We start from the raw sequence: 24,472 nt of genomic DNA, 5'->3' as shown, positions 1-24,472 counted from the left end.
TGTATATTAGGTAATGCAATGTCTCCCATCGACGTTGTTCTTAGACGTTGGATTCCATCTGCATATTTGGGTCATGGGCACTAGTTCTTTAGAAAGAAAACGTCATGTCTTCATAGCTGTGACATCCGGACATGAAAGATTTCCAACACACAGAGAATTTAATAGGAAGATTTTTTCAAGTGGTGGGCAGCAGTGACTCACTGAGTCGCTGTGTGTATGCCCATATGGAGGTGGTGGGAGGCACAGTTGATCAATAGGAGTAGTCGTTGTGTGTGCTCGCGGCGCACACACGACTGTTAATGTTTACGTCTACAGAGTGTACGTCTCTTTGAACAAGCCGATGTGCATGTGTGTGTGTGTGTGTGTGTGTGTGTGTGTGTGTGTGTGTGTGTGTGTGTGTGTAGAATAAAGTGGTGGAGGTATGGAGAGAGTCTCTGTCTTCTGTTATACTGTAGCTGGCGTAATGAGGAGCTGAATCTATAGTGTGACCCTGCTGACTCTCAAACACTCACGGACACACACACATTTCTCAGAGTTTCACCATTGGTGTATACCCCTGCATTTTCTCAACAAAATGTCAGAGGAAGGGCTGGTGGAATAATAATTGTCAGCTAATAATTTCCCTGCCGAATAGAGCAACGGGTGTTTAAGAGATGCGAAGATTAACTAGTGCACCACAATTAATGTGCAGATAAGATTGAATGTGTTCTTTGATGACACTCATGAATAGTCATCAATGTGTTGGATTTGGGTGGTTAAAGAACAGAGTCAAATAAAAATGTATGGACCCTAAGGGTCCATTTTGACACTCAGAATTAAATGAACACTCCACATGAAACAGAGACTCATCCAAAAGTCTAAACGACGGCAGAAAAGTCTTGAATCTCTAAAGTATATACTTTAAAGTTCAGATACTAAGAAAAAGGCCTCCTCTGGTACTAGGGTAGGGTGTCCTAAATACCCGTAAAATGGAGTGTTTTAGAATCAATTTGGAAGACAATATAGAATGCACAATGAACAATGAACAAGTAGACATTTGGTCAGTTGTTACTGGAAAATGTCTGTCAGCTTTATGTTTCTTAGCTACTTCTGAAACTGTACTGCAATACACAAACACGCACACAAACTACATACTGTAGATGCCAGTCTCACCTGTACATGAAGGGGGCGACGGTGGCAGTATTGGGGTGGTTGTGTTGCTGCTGTTGGGGGAGCTGCACTACTCCGTTACCTGCCAGCACTGCTCCTCCCCCTCCCCCACCGATCACCCCGCCGGAGCCGGACAGGGCCGAGGTGCTGGTGGAGGACGTCATGCTGGTCCGTCGGCCCTCCAGACCCCCCTGGGAGCGCTGCATGTAGAAGCTCCCTCCCTGTCCACCTTTTGCCAGCTTGACCTTCTCCCCCTCCCCCGTCCGCATGTTGCCGCTGTTGTTCAGTGCGGTCTGGGTCTGCGCCTGGGCCTGAGGTTGAGCCTGGGGCTTGGCTGTGCTGGCAGAGGGAGTTTTGAGTCCTGGCTTGGGAATGCCGCTGGACACCGGTGGGGTGGCGCTCTCTTTCTTCCCCGCCGAGGCCTTATTGCCGCCCTTGGGGATGAGACTTGCGATCTTGGACGTCTTCTTGCCCGTCTCGGCCAGAGACTCTCGCTCCTCCTTGGGCGGGGAGCCGGCCTTGGAGGCTTTGCAAGACTTATTCTTGTCGTCCTTGTCTTTGGGTGGGGTGAGGGACTTGCTGCCGTTTGCCTTGGAGGAAGAGGAGGTCTTGCCCGGTGCGGTGAGCGAGGCTGTGTTTGTTTTGGTGGCTGTGTGTTGTTTGGCCGTAGAGCTGCTACTGCTGCTGCATACCGACCCCGTGGGGGTCAGCCCTTCCTCGCCATACTCCGACAGGTCGTCCTCCTCCTGCAGTGCCATCTCTGCCATCGAGGGTGACGTGCGTGATGCTGAGCGCGGGTTGATGAGGCGAAACTTCTCCAGCATGGATCTCTGGGGGGGGCCTCCGCCGGCGATGCCCGAACCCGCCTTGGGCCCCTCCGTCATGGGTGGCCGGAGGCGGTCGGAGGCCTGTGGAGGAGGCGTGGGTGAGGGGGAGTGCGTGGGGCTCGCCAGCATAGACGAGGTGGCGCTGTGCTTGAGGTTCATGGACTTGCTGCGCCAGGACTTGCCGGCAGTGGGCGAGGGGATGGCAGAGGCCAGCTGCTGCCCGCTGAGGCTGGTGGGCACTGTGCCACCGCCATTGCTACCGTTCATGCCAGAAGGCATGGGGATGCCCCTCACGGAATCTACACATGAGAGACAGCGGATGGTCAGGAAAGGGTTACAGTTACTGCATTGAATCCGTCAAGTGAACAAGAGCACATTTACAAGTAATAATAACAACTGATGCACTATGCTATATCCCAGTACAGTTTATTAGACCTTGAGCTCAGTGAACGTCTCCAAGATGTGAATCGTACTTCACTTGAGTGGGAGGAAAAAAGTTCAGCCTGTATTCCCCACTGACAGAATACTGACAGCGAAGATGAGTCAGATAAAAAGAAAACCATTGTTACTACACCTATCGAGCGCACCTTTCCACATTTAGAGGTTAGAAACTAGTCATAGTTTCAGTAACTATACATACAAAATGTGTCTCTTGCTCACTTGTATGGTGCATCGGAGAGGGACAGGCATCACAGGACAAGTGACCACAAATTGTCTTCACTTCACAGACTACACACAAACTGGCAGGTGCCAATTACAGAGGGAATGATAATGTAACACGCAGATGTAAGAATAGATTCACGGTGCACTTTGTATTGTGGGACTGAGAAAATGTGGTACTAGTGTTTTACAGTTATCTGCCAGGACTTGGTTGCAATGCTTGAAACGGGTGCAGTCTGGGCTGTCTTGACACACACACACACACACACACACACACACACACACACACACACACACACACACACACACACACACACACACACACACACACACACACACACACACACACACACACACACACACACACACACACACACACACACACACACACACACACACTTCTTCTATTAATTCTCTCAGATGTATTCAATATATCCTATTCATTCCTTCCCCATTTCCCTGTCTTCCAGTCCAGTTATCATTATTCTCGCTTTGCATCCTTGCATCCTTACCCATGCACCCCACCTCTCTCATGATCCAGGGGACAGGACAGTACAGTTGGTGACACCACTCAGCTGTAGTGAGATCGCAGTGCAGACTGCAGTGCACCCAGGCAGAAAATTGCCTCGCCGATTGATTTCCCCAACTGTTAAGTTCTCCTCTGGTAATAGCAGGGCAGCAGCAGACAAATCATCTCCTTTGTAAAAATGCTAATGCCTTACCGGCTAATCTAGAGCTGCAGCATGGCGCCCCCTGTGGGAAGACTTTCATCTAATTGCTGGCTTTTGTTACGTGCTGACTGGATTTAAACACATTGATTTTGTTTGTTTTTTATTGCTCTTCGCGATAGTGAAGCGAGGGCAGATATGGGATACATACCTTATATTCCCATGGGTGAGTTGATTTATTTAGTTTTTTATCTTTAGTACAATAAATGCACAGCCATCAATCATGCGTAATTTCAAAATAACTTAAGTGACAATTTCACAGCTCAACGATGTCTAAATATAAGTTGTAAAATAGTAGTTTGTTTACTTTCTGACAACATTGAACATATTTCATGAATTCTTCTTTTTTGACACTTCGAGCTAAGATTTGTACATTTACTGCTGTAGCTTATCTATTTTCTGTGTAGATTAATTAGGAACTATTGACAAAGTAGCTTCCTCAACAGTGGTTGCGCGCACACACCCACACACACACACAAACACACTCATTCATCATTTGTGTGAGATAAATGTGGCGTAAGCCACTGAGCGTTGACCTTCTCCCAGCCCTCACTTTTCATGTCTTCTGGACCCTGACCATCATCAATCCTTTCACTCTTCCGCTTCCTCCCTCGCTCACTCTTTGTCTCTGCCGCGCGCACACACACACACACACACACACACACACACACACACACACACACACACACACACACACACACACACACACACACACACACACACACACACACACACACACACACACACACACACACACACACACAGTTATAGAATCTCAGTCCAAAAAACTGTTATAGTAGTATGTAATGCGCTTCAAGGAGCATATAGGAAGAAGGGAACGTGAGGGAGAGACACACAGAGAGAGAGACCTATGATACTGTCAGAAATACATGTCACAGCACCCTTAAGATAAAGAGGATTTGAGCCCCTTTAAGCATGATTCATATACTTTGATGTACGATGGTGTCGCGATGTACGAAAAGAGCAGATCTACCAGTTCACAATTGGGCATAGGCAGTCAGGAGGGTGCTATAGCCACTGGTTGACAAGTAGCCCAGGCTGAAGCTCATAAACTCAATATATCTGGTGACCATGCAAGGATTCCCTCTCTTGCCTGAGGAGTAAAAATGTGGTTTCCCACACGGGAGACCCGGATTCGAATCCCGAGAGTAAAGGCGTTTACACACCGGCGAATATGCGAATATACACAAAATTCGGACTTGTTCCAATTGGGGCAATTGTACACAAGAAAACGCCCTTAAACCATGCCTGTTAACCTGTCTGTCTCGGGCACCATTCAGTAGGAGAGAATTTGTGTGTTTGTATGCATGAGAGAGGCGGTCAAAAGCGACACGTTGAACAGGACATACATCTCTCTACGTCCGCATGGGCCTCATCTTATACGTCATGGATGTTGAGTGCTTTCTATTGGCATTCAGCTCTTATCTACAACGCTGACAGGGGTTTTGGCCCTCACAGAATCAGCTAATTACGCGCAAAAGAAATTACATGACTCATTTGCATTCCTTGGGCTGTGTGCCTTGCCTAATATTTCTGATAAGATTATGAATGGCAATGAATGAGATTATGTTGAGTTTGGGAGATTGAGTATGTCTGTGTGTGGGTACGTACGTGTGTGTGTGTGTGTGTGTGTGTGTGTGTGTGTGTGTGTGTGTGTGTGTGTGTGTGTGTGTGTGTGTGTGTGTGTGTGTGTGTGTGTGTGTGTGTGTGTGTGTGTGTGTGTGTGTGTGTCAAGACAGCAGTGTGTGTGCATGCGCTCGCATGTCTGTGTGTTTATGTGTGTGTTTCTGTGTGTGTGTGTGTGTGTGTGTGTGTGTGTGTGTGTGTGTGTGTGTGTGTGTGTGTGTGTGTGTGTGTGTGTGTGTGTGTGTGTGTGTGTGTGTGTGTGTGTGTATGTGTGTGTGTATGTGCGCACACACGCGCACGTGTGTGTGTAGTTGTATTACTATACCAAATGTCCCCACAAGTATAGTTGAATTTAAGAAATAGATATTGTGAGGACCATTTTCCTGGTCCTCACAAAAAATGGTTGTTTTGTGGTTAGAACAGATTTGGGGAGTTACGCTTACAATGGGGAAAAGATTCAGGTTGTCGTTATGGATAGGATTTGACATTTAGAGGTTAGGTTTCGGGGTTGGGGTTAGAGTTATGTCTGATTTACACTTAGCTGTGCGGCAGTGTTATGCACCGGAAAATAGTAGATCTGCAAGCTCACAACGCGTCATGCTGTGAGGCCTTGTGAGTTTGTAGATTTTCAGCAATTTTCGGCTATTTTAGATGACGTCCTTAAATTTGGATGTCCTCACAAGTATAGTAATACAAATGTGTGTGTGTGTGCGTCCTGTAAATTAACCCTGTCTTTAAAGATAAGGCGGTAGCCCTATGGCCGTTTCACAGTGCCACCGCCCTTCGTCACATAGTGACTTGCCGTTGCCATAGCAACAGTCTCCAGCTTTACTTCAGCCGGCGAGAAATGAAATGTCAATTCTCCTGGGCAGTGGTGGACTGACCCTCTGCTAACATACCCACACATGTGCACGAACACACACACACACACACACACACACACACACACACACACACACACACACACACACACACACACACACACACACACACACACACACACACACACACACACACACACACACACACACACACACACACACACATGCACTTATTTGCATATAAACAACACACGCAACAATTGTACACACAAGCACACGTGCAAACACACATTCTCACAGGTCATGTACTATTTGTTTGTCTCGATTCAAAGTCTATTTATCATCATACGACCATGTCGCTTGCCAGAAATGACCGAAACAATGGAAACAGTAATGTTCGGTGAGCATGTCATGAATACAACTTGCAAAAGTAATATTTAGGCTTAGGAATTCCTCTGTTACCACCTGATTCCCACAAATAGTTGACTAATACCATACTTCCAATAAATCACTTGTGTAAACAGTGGCAGCTATAGTCAACATGGGCTGTGACTTTCATTACCTCAGGACATGGCTATCGCCTTGGTGTCTTTATCTAGTCTTTTTTTGGGCAATTTTATGCCTTATTTCCGATAGGATAGAGTAGAGACAGGCAATCAGGGGCAGAGACAGAGGGCAGACATGCCTAACTGGCTGAGCCACTAGGGACCCGTCCCCGACTTCATTATTTAACTCTACTCTGGATTTTCGACCACCCAAAAAAGGTCTGGCTACATGGCTGAACTTTCTTTGACATTTTCCTGCAGACGATCTTTATACCAAAACATTGTTTCCTTTTTCCCTGCAACGATGCTCCAGCACCAAGCATCTTATCACACTGGAACCAAGGTTGGTCTTCAGGCAGTATTTAGTAATCATCAGGAAACACATCCAAAATGACTAACCAGGATGCACTTGACATATATCATGGTCTTACTTCCAGCCTATCCAGTGTTCAAAATAAATAGTAAAAATCACACCTGTGTGAAGGTAGCGGCGCCTTTGATACATTTTGTCATAGATATGTGTTTCAATATTAATATCTTGACGGGCCTGACCAATCAGAACCTTGACGGGCCTGACCAATCAGAACGTTGACGGACCTGACCAATCAGAACCTCGACGGGCCTGACCAATCAGAACCTCGACGGGCCTGACCAATCAGAACATTGACGGACCTGACCAATCAGAACCTTGGCGGGCCTGACCAATCAGAACGTTGACGCAAAAGCCAGGTATAGAGGGCTAATATCCGGAGCGGCTAGCGCCGCTAAAAAAGAAGAAAAACCAATATGTAAACATATTTCTAAATTAATTATCAAAAGAGCTACAGTATATGGAGATTGGGTTAAACCCCACTAAATAAGAAGACTGTGAAGCATCTGCTGTAACATGCTCTCTACTGTCTCCCGGGCCTCTGCTGTGACAAAACCCCTCGACTACCACTGGTCATTGATGTGTGCATATTACAGGATCAATGGATCAAGCGCCACTGATCAATGGGAGTACTTAGAGGTAAGAGAATCAGTTTCTTATCGTCAATCGTTTTGTCTCTAGGTTCTTTTCTCACTGTTATCCCTCACCCTCAACCACCCACACATGTATGCATCTTCTCGTAATGTGCTCAGTCTCTCTCTAACTCACACGTGTGATTGCTTTATTTGAATCCGCAGTCAGTCTTAAATGATGCCTTGATGTCAACTTAATTTAGCATTTGTTGCAGGAGTAAAGAAACAAAAAGATTTATAAACATTACAATAAAAATCAGTAGCTCATCGGTATACAGGGTCATTCATCACATGTAAAGTATATCTTACTTATGGATACAGGAAGTACAGTCTCGTCCATACAGACAGGCAGCACTTTGCTAATTGTTTGGCTTTGCTCTTAGGCCTGATTTATACTTAGTTACGCGCCGTTGTCGTGTACCAAATATAGCAGATCTACAAGCTGTGAGCTTATAGATCTGCTATTTTTGATGCGTGACACCGCTTTGAAGAGACCTGTCTTCTGCAGTCGCCGTACCAGTAGTCTGTGTCCATGTCCATCTACAGTCTGTAGATTAGCTTAGTCATGTATACCTGTTTCACACACACGCATACGCACGCGCACGCACACGCACACGCGCACGCGCACACACGCACACACACACACACACACACACACACACACACACACACACACACACACACACACACACACACACAACCCTGATTTCAACCACTGTGAGGCCTTTAAGAAAAATAAAATAAAAATTAACAGTCTCACGTTATTGTGCTTAAGAGACCAATTGCTTGGTTTGGCCTGTCAGCCATCACTCTGTGCTCTTAAATGGCACTTGCCAAGCTGTGCAAATGTGCTGCTGCCTGGAATAATGGCATCCATTATAACTCTCTTAGGAATAAATAACTGTGGATGATTCAGCAAAATGGTTAAGAGAAGGGAATTTTGTGCTCGAGTTCCCCCGCATGTGTCAGCTCAACTCTCTGGATAAGTGGCGCCACCAAGTGGATAGAAAGGAGAATACATCAGAAATATTCCTTCTCACATACATTCTCATAAGAGGATTTGATAGGTTACAGTATATCTTTGTCAATGTCAATCACACTCAAACGATTGTGCCTTTCAGCTTCATCTTGTCAGAGTTTGTCAAGGAAATAATTGGTGTTTAATTTTATAATCCACCTCCTAGGTTTATATGTCTTGAAAGGAGTTGAAGGAATAACACTATTGAACACTATTAACAGTTCAAGCTTTGAAACCAGGACATGAAATTCTGATTAATTAAGCAAATACACAATTCACTATAATTGACTGCATTCGTTAATGACGACAGAACACACAGAGCAGAAAAAATGCCTAAATATCGTACCATATTTCCACTCAACATCATTACCTCCGGCACTCGGCCAGAGGCCTTGTGCCTACGACCCAAACGCAGCCATGCTGATATGATAATACAGTAGAACAGCACTCCCTCTTGTATGATATGACTTCATTGACAGCCTTACCTCTGTCGTTGCCGCTGGCATACTGCAGAGGCTTGTTCTTGTCTATGCTATTGAAGCTCTGGCTGCGCCGGTTGAGGTTAGAGGAGCCCGGACTCTTGGAGGCCCCGCTGCCTGCAGCGGGAACCCTCGAGGGTCCCGGTAATCTGTGAGAGCAGAGGAAGACAGAGACGTACACCTGTAAGTGTGTGGAAGAGGAGACCAGTGATGCTGGGGCGAGAGATGCTGCAAGGGAGAGAACGCAGAGTGAGGAGCTGTCAATGCTTTATCGGTGGAATGAAATAAAATGGCTGTATGGATGTATGGATGAAGAGGTGAGAGAGAGAGAGAGAGAGAGAGAGAGAGAGAGAGAGAGAGAGAGAGAGAGAGAGAGAGATGTAGTTGCAGAAGCATGGTTCTTTAATGCAGTACCAATAATGTGTGAATGTACAAGGACACCAAGGACAGACACACACACACACACACACACACACACACACACACACACACACACACACACACACACACACACACACACACACACACACACACACTAACAATGGCCCGTTTTCACATCTCTCACACATTCTTTCTTCCATGCGCACTTTCTCACTCACATATAAACACTCTTCTCTGATTGTATGCCTCTCTCTCTCTCTCTCTCTCTCTCTCTCTCTCTCTCTCTCTCTCTCTCTCTCTCTCTCTCTCTCTCTCTCTCTCTCTCTCTCTCTAAGACCCTCAGATGGTGGATGTTTACTTCACATGGTCCAGCTGGAGGCCAGTCTCGTCCTCAGGGAACGCTAACAGCATTATCCCATTAGAAAGCAGTTAGAGCATGCTGTCATTACATTAGCCTTGCTCACACAATTTCACTACACTGACACAACAAGGTTGGGTCACTCAGTCCCTGTCACATGCAGACAGTCTGTTCTAAACAGTGGGATTATGCCATCAGCACAGATGAAAGCTAACCCCTGATCGCCTTCAGTGCTTCTGCTTCAGCATAGCCAGGAAGCCACTGTTTGGTTAGTGGCCCTGGAACGTATTGGCCATTCTACTTAAATTCCACTAAGATGTAATTTTGCTGGTGTAGCAACTGGTGGAGTTGCCCTGGCTGAAGACCAGAAGTCTAATGCCTCTCTTAGGCAAGGGGATTACCCTTTGGATGAGTGGTAGATAAGATGTTTGTTGGGAGGTGATGTTGTCCCGTGCAGAGACCTAGTTTTGAAATCCAGGTTGTTACAAATCAAATGTGATTATTCAGAAGAAAACAATTGTGCTACTTGACAATGTTGAAGTTGAAAGTTTGGATAACATTATTTTGTGAAGACTCTGTAGATCACAAATAGTCTTATCCTCCAAAAGGATTAGCAAACAGGAAAAAGTTTTGTCATATCAGCATAGGCCTACTAGTGCTACTGAAGGTGTCACTTTTCATCAGTGCCAAATTTATTGTGCACAATAACTTCCACAATGTTTTCGACAAACACGTACAGTACGTATGTTTTATAATACATTACTTTTGAAATGTGTAACTTGAATTCTATAATGGAATTCAATGGGGATGAGAACCAAATTTGGGGTCATCACAGTGCACGTCATAGATGACCGACGTCATATGCTGGCCACATACAGTCTGAGATCTACATAGGAAACAAGTCCAATCAAATCCACATGATTGGATTGTTTTTTTCTTCCCCAAATCCTGTGTATCTCATAGAACAAAATTCACAAAATCCACATGGGCTGGTCTTGTGATTCCAACAGCATACTGTAAGTACAACTCTGCCTGTCTGGCTGAAACATTGTTTTGATGATTCTATGGAGCTAATCGATTCGCTATGCTGAATGTGTCACCCGTCATCGCGGCACAGATGGAGCCAAGATGTCGGGGAGGAGGGAGGGTATCGGGATGGAATCCTCAACCTATCAAAACAGCCCCTGGGGATAAAACACAGTGATGTACTCCACTGAAAACACCACGGGACCCGCAGCAGCACGGACGGCTGTCGAGGTTCATAAGATGTTAATTAGAAAAATCAATCTACAGCGCCTCATTTCATTCCTTTCAGCAACACACACGTCAAGCTGTGATGAACTTCTCCTCGGGGCTAGACAGACCTCAGTTCACATTCATTACACATCACAGTACTGGATGTTAAACTAACACTCTTTTAGATTGTACTGTGTAACTATCTTCAATCCATTCCCTCTCTTGTTACACAGTGTCCTCCCCATATTTCAACTTTTTACGGTTTTACGGTTTCCTACATTACAATCCTATGGTATGCTTTGTCTGTATGACAGTGTCTTTCACAAAAGTAGCGAAAATAGCAGATCTACAAGCTTACAACGTGTCACATTTGCTTGTAGTTTGGCTATATCTTTCGCCTATTACGACAAGCCCAACATAGAGACACCAGGTTGAAAGTGGTTAAGTGTGTCTGTGGTTTTATAAATATTCAACCAATAAGCTAACAAGCTTGTGACTAAATAATAATATGTGTAATGTAATAGTGTAACTACACTGGATCCGCTGGAACACATGTTCTTCTTTCTATTTCATGAAAAGTAATGATTTTGGAGATGCAGTCTATGGCCTATACTGGGGCCAGCGAGGTACACTTCTCATCTGTTAAGCTATAAACTACATGTGAAGTAATCCAAATCTAAATATGAAAATCTGCCTGTTCTGCTTCACATTCCATTGTTTGGAAAGGAAAACAGGCCTTGTCGGGCAGAAACCTATGGAGATAAGAGGTTTCTGTCCGACAGCAACAATATGTTAAGTTCCCTTCCGTTCTCCTCTGAATGCATAAAGTATATTCATGCTGATCAGAGTTACTGCCTGAGATGAGCTGGAGCCAAAGGTGGGCCCTGAGCCCAGGGTTGGTGTTGGCAATGATTGGGCTGAGACAGATGGACCTCCGCAGTAACCATCCAAGTAATTCAGAGAGAGAGAGAGGGGGAGAGAGAGAGAGAGAGAGAGAGAGAGAGAGAGAGAGAGAGAGAGGATGAAGGAAAAGAAAGGGAACGAGGGCTTTAAGCCTGTCAGTCAGAAACTGGGGAGGAAAGCTTTCAACTTGATTTCAACTTTGTAAGCACGCTCATGCACGCGCACGCACACGCACACACACACACACACACACACACACACACACACACACACACACACGCGCAAGCGAGCACGCAGGCAGTTGTGCACACACAGGAAAACAAGCCAGACGCAATGCAAATCTCACACTAAAACCCACAGAAACAAACTCAAACTTGTTTATAGTACATGCACATTTGACTGTCATTTGATGCCAATGATTATGTGATTTTCCAAAGCCTTACAGTTCAATAAGTGCAGTAAACATTTCAAGGTTCAGAATGCTGCACTGAACCCTCACCGGTTAACCACTTAAACCCTGTATACTTCGTTAACAAGAGTCCCCCAGGGGTCAATATTAGACCCCCTCCTTTTTTCCCCTCTACGCCAAACGTCTTCGGTCTAAAATAGCTGATCTACAAGCTCACGACACGCAATGCGACGCGCTGTGAGCTTGTAGTACGGCAGCAAATGTTTGCCCCACTAGGGTTCATGTGGGGGTGGAGCCTGTGAACTTGATTACTTTGCAGGTTCTCCAGCCGTTTGTGCGTCCCGCTGCACTGTGTGTAGAAGCAGAGAAGATGGATGGCGATAAGGCTGAGAGGAGCATGGCTCCACCACGGATCTGAACAGACGGAGCTGCCACATGCTCAGCCCATTACCTGTGTGTGTGTGTGTGTGTGTGTGTGTGTGTGTGTGTGTGTGTGTGTGTGTGTGTGTGCGTGTGTGAGAGAGTTTGTGCGTACGTGTGCATTAGACACAGTGCTTATACTAGCTATTTCTAGAAGGGGGAAAAATCTCTACATATGTACTGTACCTGAAAATGCCACGGAAACTGAAGAGCGTAACTGTGTGTGTTTGTGTTTGTGTGTGTGTTTGTGTGTGTGTATAAGCACACACATTGACATTGGACACCGTGATTATCCTGCTCTAGCTATTTCTAGAAGTGGAAACGTCCTGAAAACAGCATGAAAAGTGTAACAACATACAATAGTAGTATAGCACATACTGTATACACACACAAACACACTGCTTGCATAGATACTTGAGTTCGTGCTTGCATGCGTGCGTGTGCGTACATACATGTGTGCACGTGCGAGCGGGCGTGCGGGGGTCGTGACAGTGAGCCAAGAGGGCGCTGAGCTGAGTCATACGGCACATTTCTCAGCAGGGTGGTGTGGTGTGTGCAGTGTTCACACTGCACTCAGACCAATTACCCAGGCTTCCTCAAAGCCATTATCATGGTGGACAGGTAGCGGTGGGCTGGCAGAAGGCCCACAAGCTGTCAAACATCGCCCCCTGCTGAAGAAAGGCTGCATACCAATGAAGGCTCACAAGCGAAGCTCACAGTTGTTGTTTATTCTTAACCACTTAACCCTATAGTATATACTTTGTTGTACAGCAATGGCAAAAACTGCCAATCTACAAGCTCACAACACGTTTTGACATTTTTTGCCAAATAGTATAATAATAATAATAATTAGTCTGTTTTTTGTCAAGTGTTTGTCTATTTTCGCCTATTATGACATGCCCAAATGTTTGACTATTTTTGTCGAATGTTTGTCTATTTTTGCCTATTATGATATGCCCAAATGTTATTTTTGTCTATTATACCCAGAATATGACATATCCAGAAAAAGATAGGGTTCATGTGGTTTAATAAGCTAGCCGTTGACGAAGCAGATGCCCAGTGTGTTAAAGTTTATTATTAGCCCTAAAGATATCTGTAAAACTACTGCTGTTTCTGATGGTTTAATAGAAGCAACAAGCCTGCCACTTTGCGTTGTCCTCTCACACCTGCTGAGCAGAAGAACGAGAAAAACAGGCAGCAATAAAATCGAGGACTTCTCATCAAATCATATGCAGAAGTATGTGTGAAGTAATAAATTGAATCCACATTTTATTATGTTTATAACATTTTAGTTGGTGATACAAATTACCCCTGGGGTGCCCTCACGGTAACACATGGATTCGCACCCAAAGGTAGTCCCGCACAGCAAATCAAATACTTTACAACCTATTTAAAAGCCAAAGGATACTGACTTTCTATTCCCTGATCTCTGTGAATTATATCAGCTTACACAAAGCAATAATTTCCAACCTGACCCCGGCCAATAATCTAATACAACAAATTCTGTATCCTGCATTGTCCTTTACAGGGGACAGAATATGATCTGTATTTTTACACATCAATCTGTGAACCCCCTCAGAAATCCCCGTCTGGCTGGATTAATTTCATTAGAGCAGGCTAACCCAGGCCAAGTGTGCTCAGGGCAGCTCAGTGTGACGTTAAGGGGACTTATTGCTTTTTGCTTGATGGCTGGCACTGATTATAGATCCTGGCTTCACTTAGGATGGCTGACCTCCCACGCTAGTCAACGGTGTCCTGTCCTGTCCATTTGGTCAATTTGGTTACATTTTGTTCACTCTCAGAGTTACAAATGGATTTTACTGTATACACATACATGCACATGCAAGTTTAGATGTACACACACACACACATACGCACAAAGCATCCCATATACGGCTTTCAAGCAACAAAAAAAAATCACACCCGTGGTCATCACAGTGGTCATCACAGTGATGGAAGCTCACTTAAAAAAACAAGAAAAAAGACCAGGAGACCTGGTTCTGCCAGACCCAGGCTAAGCCGGACTTCACATGACGTGTCAGCCTGTGTCTATGCCCATGTATGGACGAAAGGGGGACAGACTTTTCTGGCTGGGACCTAAGGACAAACGGACGGGGCCATGTTTTTTGCCCATGTATGGAGAAAACAGGTACAAAACATGCCCATGTATGGACGAAAGGGGGACAGACTTTTCTGGCTGCGACCTAAGGACAGACGGACGGGGCCATGTTTTTTGCCCATGTATGGAAAAAACAGGTACAAAACATGCCCATGTATGGACGACAGGGGGACAGACTTTTCTGGCTGGGACCTAAGGACAAATGGACATGCCCATGAATGGACGAAACAGATACAGAGCCTCGTGTAAGCCATACCCTTTGGGTCTGGCAACAAAAAACTTTTTTTTAAAAAGTGCATAGTCCTATGTATAGGTTATTCATTTCATCATGTGTCTCGCTAGCCAATCACAGTGCTGAATAGAGTCAGCCAATAGAGTCAGCCAATCACAGTACAGCTAGGGGTGTACTAATGTAGGGGTGTACTAATGTATGAGCCAATCACAGTACAGCGAAGGGTGTACTAATGAGGTGTCCCAACCCCACTTATAGGGGCGGCTACACCGCCCCCCCAAAAAAATGAAATCATCCTTGGTGCAGCGGTGGGATCAGCGTGTGTAAGGCCACTTCCATTAACACACGGTAATGAGAGAGAGAGGAACACAAGCACAGGAGATGAATGACTGGCCAGCAGCACACAGAGGAAACCAACGCTAATGCCAAACACCTCCACCGCCCGCGCCAATCAATTGTTTTCTCATTTTAGAAACATTAATGGTCTCCCTCCACAAGTTTGCGTTGCTTTCAGGCAGAGACGAAGGGGAGGGGGTATTCACAACAACCAAACTTCTCAGACGGCGGGTCGGCGAAAACAGTCCGCTAATGAGAGCTCTATAAATGTCGAATCAGACGGCAGCACAGGAATTCTAAAACTGCTACCACTCCCCGAAACAAACATGACATGAGGGGGTGTGTACTGTGCGTGCGTGTGTGCTTGCGTGCATGCAGACGTGCGCGTGTGTATGTTTGTCTCTATAAGAAGATGAGCTATTTTGGTGAAATACCAAGCATGAGTCTGGTTGTGAGTGATGCTGATAGCGAATGCCATGCCACCCATTGGCTTGTCTCTGATGCCTGCAGCATATCTGGCATTGCTTGGTGGGGGCTGGTGAGCAACTATTTGCAAACACGCAGGTTTCCATCACCTCTGAGGAGAGACAAACGCTGCTAGTGTCAGACAACTGCACTGCATAACGCATATGTGTGTACGTGTATGTGTGTACGTGTACATTATGTATGTGTGTGTGTGTGTGTGTGTGTGTGTGTGTGTGTGTGTGTGTGTGTGTGTGTGTGTGTGTGTGTGTGTGTGTGTGTGTTCAGTGTTGTTAAACTGTGTGCGTGCGTGCGCACACCCGCTTTGTTAAAGTAGCCCCCCTAATCCTGAGTTTTCAATTTCACGGCCCACACATGACACCTTGGAGCTGATGAGGTCTGCGGCCGACGCTTGGCAACACAGAGTGTGTCATTATATGAGCTCTATTAGCGTCTTTAGTGGCAGCTTCAGCAAAATGCTGCATACCGGGACACTACATAAAATAGAGCTTGCTGCACAATCTAGTTCACAGAATAACACTATTCAAAGCCCAAAAGACACTACTGTCAAAACCTTGGGGTGAAGATGAAGTCTCGTTGCTGTGTGAAGCAAAGTACAGTTTATATAGACATATTTATATATAGGACTGACATAAATGTACACAGTGAGTCAACACTCTCCGAGTCAAAGGAAGGAATGCTCTGGAATGTATTGCAGTAGCTTTTACCTTGTGTTCTTCTTCTGTGGTGACCCTATTCCGCTGTGGCCCGGAGGACTGGCATATCGCACTGTGAGACTGCGGAGATGGAGACAGACAGAGAGTTAGATAAGAAATGAGAGCAACAGCGCTGATGGAGTCTACTCACACTGACACTGTGGCACATTTCAGATACCCCTTAATGCAATTAGAGCTGTGAGTGCTGGCATTGGGGGGGGGGGTGAAAGAGTGAAAGAGAGAAGAGAGAGAGAGAGAAAGAGAGAGAGAGAGAGAGAGAGAGAGAGAGAGAGAGAGGGAGAGAGAGAGGGTGAATGGGGAGAGAGAGAAATTAAAAAGAGGGAAAGAAGGAGAGACAAATAAGGGATGAGAGGAGGAAGAGGTGAAGAGAGATGCGTGAGTTAAGGAAAAAAAAAAACACATGGTGACATAAACAGTCATATGTTTGACGGTCAATTTTAATGCCGTTCACATGACAGCCCACACACATTCAAAACCACACACGTGTGACTAAGACAACTAAGACATAACATCCTTCTACTCATTAAAGGGCTGCTGACGTCAAAACACCCCAAGATTTCCTCACAGCAATAAGCAATAACAACAACAACAAAAACACAGATTCCCAAATCAGTTTTCTGTGTTGGCCCCATCACATGAGAGGACAACAAATCATTCACAAATCGGATTCAATAAAAACCCACAACTGAGCAAAACGCGAGGAGAGCGCCGTAGGAAATACCCAGCGAGCAGACTCACGATTTACAGCACAACACTCACTCTGAGTCATGACGACAGAGCAGAATTAACGCTGGCTGTTCTAGGCTGGCCTCTTGACTCATGCTCGACAGGAAATAGTAAAGCTACTCATGACGGAGAAAAAAGAAAACAAAAGAGTGTTTTACGAACAAATGGATGCCTTTAATCATCTTGTACATACTATAAACTATCAGAGGTTAAGAAACCAGGTGGCCTGGCTGTTTATGTGTGTGTGTGTGTGTGTGTGTGTGTGTGTGTGTGTGTGTGTGCGCGTGTGTGTGTGCGTGTGTGTGTGCGTGTGTGTGTGTGTGTGTGTGTGTGTGTGTGTGTGTGTGTGTGTGTGTGTGTGTGTGTGTGTGTGTGTGTGTGTGTGTGTGTGTGTGTGTGTGTGTGTGTGTGTGTGTGTGTGTGTGTGGGGGGGAGTGAGAGAGTATGATTGTAATTTTGAAGAGGCATGTGCCTCTTTCTCACTGTTTGTCACCAGTTGAAAGAACAGAAGCTCTATTGAAAGCACTAACTGATGGCCAATGGTTAGCAACAGATTAACACATCCTGACCACTGTGTACTGCAAGGTCCAGGGCTTGTAGTCTCATGCCAGTAGGGTTGCAACTATTCATTATTTTACTTAACAATTATTCTATTAATTACTTAAACACTTAAGCATTAAATAATACATAGCCACATAAGGTTGTGGTGCATACGTTTAAATAGCAGATCTACAAGCTTACAACACATTGCATCGTGATCTGCTAGATCTGCTTTTTTCTTTTTTTACTATTTTTGCTTTTCCAATTTCTTTTTTCTTTCCGCCTACAATGGACATGCCCAAAATAGGGATAGATTATTAATGGATTATTTTATTCAATTACCTCAGGATGGGCCAAATTGGCCACAAGATACTAAACAAAAGAAAACCTTACTTTTATCTACCAAACAGAATACAAAAATACAGGTATCTCACCTAATAATAAACCAAAAAAAATTTAAAAATCAGCTACCAGGATTGCATTGGTTCACTTGAACCCTGGAGCCCATATTTTCATATTTAGGTGAACCTTTTTCAATAGGGCTTAACGTGTTTAATAACTACAAAGATGTTTCAAGATGCCCATCAACCATCTGGGTAGCCAGTTAGTGCACTGAACATTGTGAGACGCAAGGACTTGGGTTTGAATCCAATCCACCATCATGTTTCCCCTCTCTCTAGGTTTCCTGTCTGTCTACTCTACACCACCGTTTCCCAAACAGTTGGTCGGGACCCATTTTTGGGTCGCCAACACATTTTTATGGGTCACAAGTCAATATCCCTTTATTGTTTGTTTCATGAATTAAAAGCAAATTCAATGGTTTTTCAAAAGAATTTCATGAGTAAATAAAAACAAATCAAAGAACTTCCATAAATTAGAAAACAAATGCTTCGGAAGTAGCGAAAATAGCCGATCTACAAGCTTGCGGCGCGTTGTGAGCTTGTTGATCTGCTGTTCACTAGTTTGGGTCCCGAGCAAACATCTGATTTCATTTTTAGGTCTTGAGCTAAAAAGTTTGGGAACCACTGGTCTACACTCTCCTTTTTAAATAAAGTAAGTTAAGTAAGTAAAGTAAGTACGTACATTGAATCATCCAACTACAACTCAACTATGGAGGACAGAGGAGAGGAATCAGTGGGCTGTTTAGACAAACAGGAACAATTCACCTGGGTTACTGTATTGACACTGACAGATGGAAGTGGACAGAGATAATAAACTACCTGTATTACATTATGTAAATACCACACTTTACTTTTCAACATAATATATTTTCACTTCCCTCTCATACTTCCGTCTTCCTAGCACAGTACTGGAAATAAGGCAATGTCAAATGATCGACAGTGTACATGGTGACTACAGCTGACTTTATTACTTCACTATTTTCAGAATACTTTACTTTTTGTCTCGAGTTTGTTACTTGCATGTCTCGAGTTTTATTAGACCTTATCTTTACTCACATTGTTGAGGAACTGGCTGTATTATTGGGTGTGCATGTGGCCAATATAACTTAAAACTGCATATTAGAGTATGATAACGCTAGGGACATGATAAATCATCACACTCACATAAAGTGAGCTGGGTCCCAACCCTATCTGGTAAGCTCTTCTTTTCAGGAAAATTCATTCTCAAATGTCAGTGGCCCCAACTTTCCGAATTTGAATCAGTGTCTGCAATTCGCGGGCATTTAACAAGACTTTAAAACTAACAGCAAGGAAGAGCCAAATCACTGTTGACCTCAGAGATATTCATTATGCGCGGGCCTGTGATGTTATGCTAATGATTTGGGGATCGCAGACAGCAGAGCCCGTGAAAACACGTTCAGGGCCATTTCCCTTCATACTGGAGAGCCTTTCATATCGCTGGAGGAATGAAAAGTATATGACACATGACACACAAGTTAATGATCGCTGGAAACTAAATCCGTTCTCCCTGTCCGGCGCCCTGGCAACCCTTCGAGCACCAGTGTGTTTTGCGCTACATCAAATAGCCCAAATGGCTTTTCGCATGCAGAGATGCTTTAAGCCAAAGATTAATGGAGCTCATCATTCTCTCAAAGTGGCTCTCCAACGTGGGCAAAAAGTCTGAGCTAAAACTTCTCGTCGCTCTAAGTCTAAATAAAGCTTGTGTCCTTTTCCTTTCTCGATGTCCTTTTCTTTCATGTCCAGGGTGGGAGTCTTGTGAAAGCTTAAAGGAAGGAAGGAAGGAAGGAATGGAGGACGGAAGGAGGAGGAGGGATGCACTTAAAAGCGACAGAGGCAACAGGGATATAACACAGGCTACTGGTAAAAGAAACTCATGTTTGTGGAGGCCGCAGTTATATTGAAAATCTACCACAGCACGTGTCTGTCAGAACCAACCTTGACAGGGGTTCTGTGGCGCACATTTTTTCCACCACAAGGCCTATCCGCCCCCTTATATAATGTAGTGAAACATGAAGGCAAGGGTATACAGTCCCAGCCTGGAGTGCTTATCCAACCCACGACCTTTTAGATCTTTCCATGTGGAAAAAAAAAGGGCCCAGAACATATGAGGGCAAGATGCAGCAGAGGTGCAGTACGTCGGTCTAGATAGAATACAACATACATCAGCAGGGCCCTGACTAATAGTCCATGACACTGCGGTGCATATGCGAGCGATATTGGATGCCACTGCTGTCCTATTAAATGTGAGTAATCTCAGTTTCGCGCAGATAATAGTCGCAGCACTGAGGTCAGACGGAAACTTATGGTTCTTAGATCCAAAATGGTGGCCACTCAACCACTCGGGGCCAGCCTGGTGACAACTGTCTCCACTGTCACATCCCGGAGCGATAAATCCAGCCTGGCCTTTTCAAAGCCGATGTGGCACTCGCATTCCACACACGAATGAAGACGCATAGCATGCATCAGTTCATTTATGGATGCATACAGTATTTGTGACACATTCAATTCAATAACCACATTTACACTGGAGTCCCTATGTTGGGCATGCCATTACAACATTTTTCAAACCTTTTTTTTTGTGCAAAAATAGCAGCTCAACATTTTTTTAAACATGTGATGTGTTGCAAGCTTGTAGATCGGCTATTTTCGCTTTGTGACACCATTGTACGCCTACAGTAAGTATAAGGCATTAAGTGGTTAACAGACTTGATGCCTTTGTGCAACCATACATTAAACTGAAAATCTAATGTCACATTGCACTATAGAATGGCAGATTAATTACGCTTCAAGTGGGGGTAACTAAGCCATTGGCGTGACTAATTCATGACCAACAACAGCCAATATTTCACAGTGGTTGAGACCAAGCAATACCCAAGACAAAAATAACATCACGTACAATGGCCACAGTTGAGTGCTTCCTTATAAATTACACCAAAACAAAATCTCAATAGCAATCTGTAGTCAATAACCAAACTATAAACAACATTCAATCCAGGACATAAAACTACTTAAAAAAAACAAAATGCACATTATCTATAAGATCAAACAAATCCAATCATTTACCAGTTCATGATGCCTAATGGCATGATGGCACTAATCCATATTCCACCTGCAGCCTCCTAAATTCCAACAAAGTCCAACCTCTGCTTCCCTGACACAGACGGACGGACATGCACGCCACGCCGCACGCAGTGTTCAAATGTACCTCGGAGAGGGGTCTGGCTTGGCCAGGCTGTGCGTTTTCCCATAGGGCAGACGACTCTTCCTCTCCCGGGAGATGGCAGTGGGCAGGCGCGACGAGCGTGATACCAGGGGGTCAACTTGCTCGCCACGGGACATGGTGAGTTAAGTGGGAGGGCTGTGTCTGCCGCACTAGGCTAGGGGCCCCCCTACCCTTTTGCAGTAAGGCAAACCTCCCCTGGCTCCAGGCTGTCGCGGTCCGACCAATGGGGAGATCCCCTCCCGACACACATGCACACATACGTCTCATCCCCGGCTCCGGGGACACCAGCTAGGGCCAGCAGGTGCTGTCTATAGAAAGCAATCTACCCCACGACTGTAAATGTGCAGGAGGCCAAGTGTGTGTGTGTGTGTGTGTGTGTGTGTGTGTGTGTGTGTGTGTGTGTGTGTGTGTGTGTGTGTGTGTGTGTGTGTGTGTGTGTGTGTGTGTGTGTGTGTGTGTGTGTGTGTGTGTGTGTGTGTGTGTGTGTGTGTGTGTGTGTGTGTGTGTGTGTGTGTGTGTATTTGTAAAGCTGTGAAGGAACTAATTAGGTCTAAAAAGCAACAGTCATTGTTCAGGCTTAGTACACTATTAGCCTATATTTCTGGAAGTTATTCAGACACACTAAATCTCTGGGTCAGGCATATATGAATTTAGACACTGTGGAAAATGATAGAAGAAAACTATCATAAGTACCCTTTCAGTCAAGGCAAATTAGTAAAGTGGCATGGATAATAGAATCCCAAGTCCTCCTATTAATATCTTTTGCTGAAAATCATGTTAAACTTTATAGAGGTTAAGTACTTAAGCCCCATTTTATACTTTGTTGAACGATGGTGTCGCAGGGCAAAAATTGCCAACCTACACGTTTATGAGCTTGTAGATCTGCTATTTTCGCTATTCCTTTTTGAAAACATGAGCCCATAATGATATGCCCAAATTGGGAACGCCAGGCTGAAAGTGTTACTTGAGTATTATCTTCTTTTTTTTGTATAGAACAAATTGCACCCACTTACTACGTTGTTTCGCTGCTAGAGCTTCAAGTGGTATGGTGCAATCAGTCTTCTCCATTAACCAGCCCTATATACTTTGTATGCTAGGTTGAAAGTTGTTAAGGGACTTCTTGTCCTGAATTAAACCCCTGTGTACTGCCCTCAACAAAGTTTAGGTTTAGGTTCAAAGATTAGAGCCTTAGGGGGTTAGAGTCTACCAGTTCTACTGAAGGTGTCAGGATATGGATCAGCCTGATATCAATCTATAGGGGTAAAAAAAACTCCTCTCTGCAGCCCTTTCCCCAGTACTGGCAGCCACGACGGCTGGGCCAGCCAATCAATCATCAAACCTCACACTGAAAGGTTGAATGTTCACGAGGAGCCACTCAAATAACAGAAACTAATGCTGTAAATCACAGGAAATGGATGAAAGCACTAAGTATTGTGCTCTTGTGCCAAACTAGAAAAGCTGCAATAGCATCACTTTAAGGGTTTCTTTTTCGTGTTTTCAATGTGTCAACACAAAGACACAGTGCTAAGTCATCTGTGTTGCATCGTGACGTTTGACTCACACACACACACACACACACACACACACACACACACACACACACACACACACACACACACACACACACACACACACACACACACACACACACACACACACACACACACACACACACACACACACACACACACACACACACGCACACACGCCCAAATCGGGATGACCCAGCAATGACACCACTTCACCCCAGACAAAAACAACAGGGTCAATGGCTTCTTTTATCACGGTCACATACAGCCTGACCCTCTGACGTCCACTTACTGTAGGCCCTCCCCTTCCTTGCTGGTCTGTTACTAATCGGCCCAGCGGACTGAGATGTTACTGAAGCTACAGGACCAAGGGGGCAGGGGGTCACTTTGGAGATTAACCTGTGCTGTTTTTGTTTTTTTTGTGTCCGTATGACATCACTTTTGGGCTGTACACTGAGCTGTATACAGAAGCGCTGGCGTGCTACAGCAGCAAGGCCGGCGGGGGTCTCATCCGCACCTGTTGCTGGCGCGAGGGGTCTCGGGGGCTGGAAGGGTGGAACGGGAGGCAGCTGTGCCCCTGAAGACCCCAACACACACACACACCAACCCCCATCACCACTCCACACAACCAACCTCCATCAGCAGCAAAGTCTTTCTAAACTGAGTGAAACTTTAAACACTCCACTCAGCTGTGTAATTTCACCAGCAAACTCTCGACTAAAAACGCTGACAGTAAGTAATTGCTCTTAGTACACACATGCACACGCGAGCGCACGCGCGCACACGCGCACACGCACACGCACACGCACACACACACACACACACACACACACACACACACACACACACACACACACACACACACACACACACACACACGCACACACACACACACACACACACAGGCCCCAAGTAGAGCAGTATGGTAACGTGATCTGGCAGGGGGAATGCCACCCATTTGAGGCATCCCAGGCCTGTCTTTAGATGCAGTTCTGTCTATATACATCACACAGGGCTGGGCTGTCCCCCGTTTTACTGCCCATCACTGGGCAGCCAGCCTGACACTATTAATTGCGCTATGAACATCTTTATGTGGACGTGCACTTATAAACACTGCCTTGAGGAAATGTCACAGGCACCTTATATTGACTATATGTTGTGTTGTACTGCACTATGCTACTAATGTAGCTGTACAATGTACTGAGCCATCCTACACAGTCATATCCTCAGTATTATATCTCAGAAAGTGTACAAATGTAAGCAAATGTACCCCTAATTTGTACACTCTTGGAGTTACAAATGGATGAATTAACACTGAGTATTTTACTGTGTACGAAAAGTACAAGAGTTTGTATGATGACCAACAAAAACTGATGGCACTGGTATTCGTATTGTAATTTGAACTACACATTGTTGATTCCTTACATAACAACAAATATGACATTGTTTTGGTTAAGGTTAGGATCAATTATTTGGATTAAGGTTACGTTAAGTTTTTGTCATGTATTTGAGTCCATACCTGATTCATACCAGAGAGTGCAAATTAGGATACAGTACTTTTCA

The 24,472-nt window shown here is 44.9% G+C and overlaps 1 protein-coding gene across 5 annotated transcripts in view; it reads right to left on the bottom strand.

The window, feature by feature from the left end:
• nav3 (neuron navigator 3) overlaps positions 1-24,472 on the bottom strand; it is a 370,769-nt gene that overhangs the window by 79,496 nt on the left and 266,801 nt on the right. For 4 of the 5 annotated variants that reach the window (XM_084050457.1, XM_084050455.1, XM_084050456.1 and 1 more), the window contains 3 exons: positions 16,461-16,529; positions 8,883-9,025; positions 1,153-2,275 (listed from right to left, as the gene is read on the bottom strand). In XM_084050457.1, coding sequence (XP_083906583.1) covers positions 1,153-2,275; positions 8,883-9,025; positions 16,461-16,529 — 1,335 coding nt within the window. Of the gene's footprint in view, positions 1-1,152; positions 2,276-8,882; positions 9,026-16,460; positions 16,530-21,220; positions 21,328-24,472 lie in introns of those variants that run through there. The other variant, XM_084050459.1, reaches the window with a different exon arrangement.

Source organism: Gymnoscopelus microlampas (assembly GCF_963454915.1).
Source record: "Gymnoscopelus microlampas genome assembly, chromosome: 23".
NCBI lineage: Eukaryota > Metazoa > Chordata > Actinopteri > Myctophiformes > Myctophidae > Gymnoscopelus > Gymnoscopelus microlampas.
This window is presented reverse-complemented; position numbering and strand designations above follow the sequence as displayed.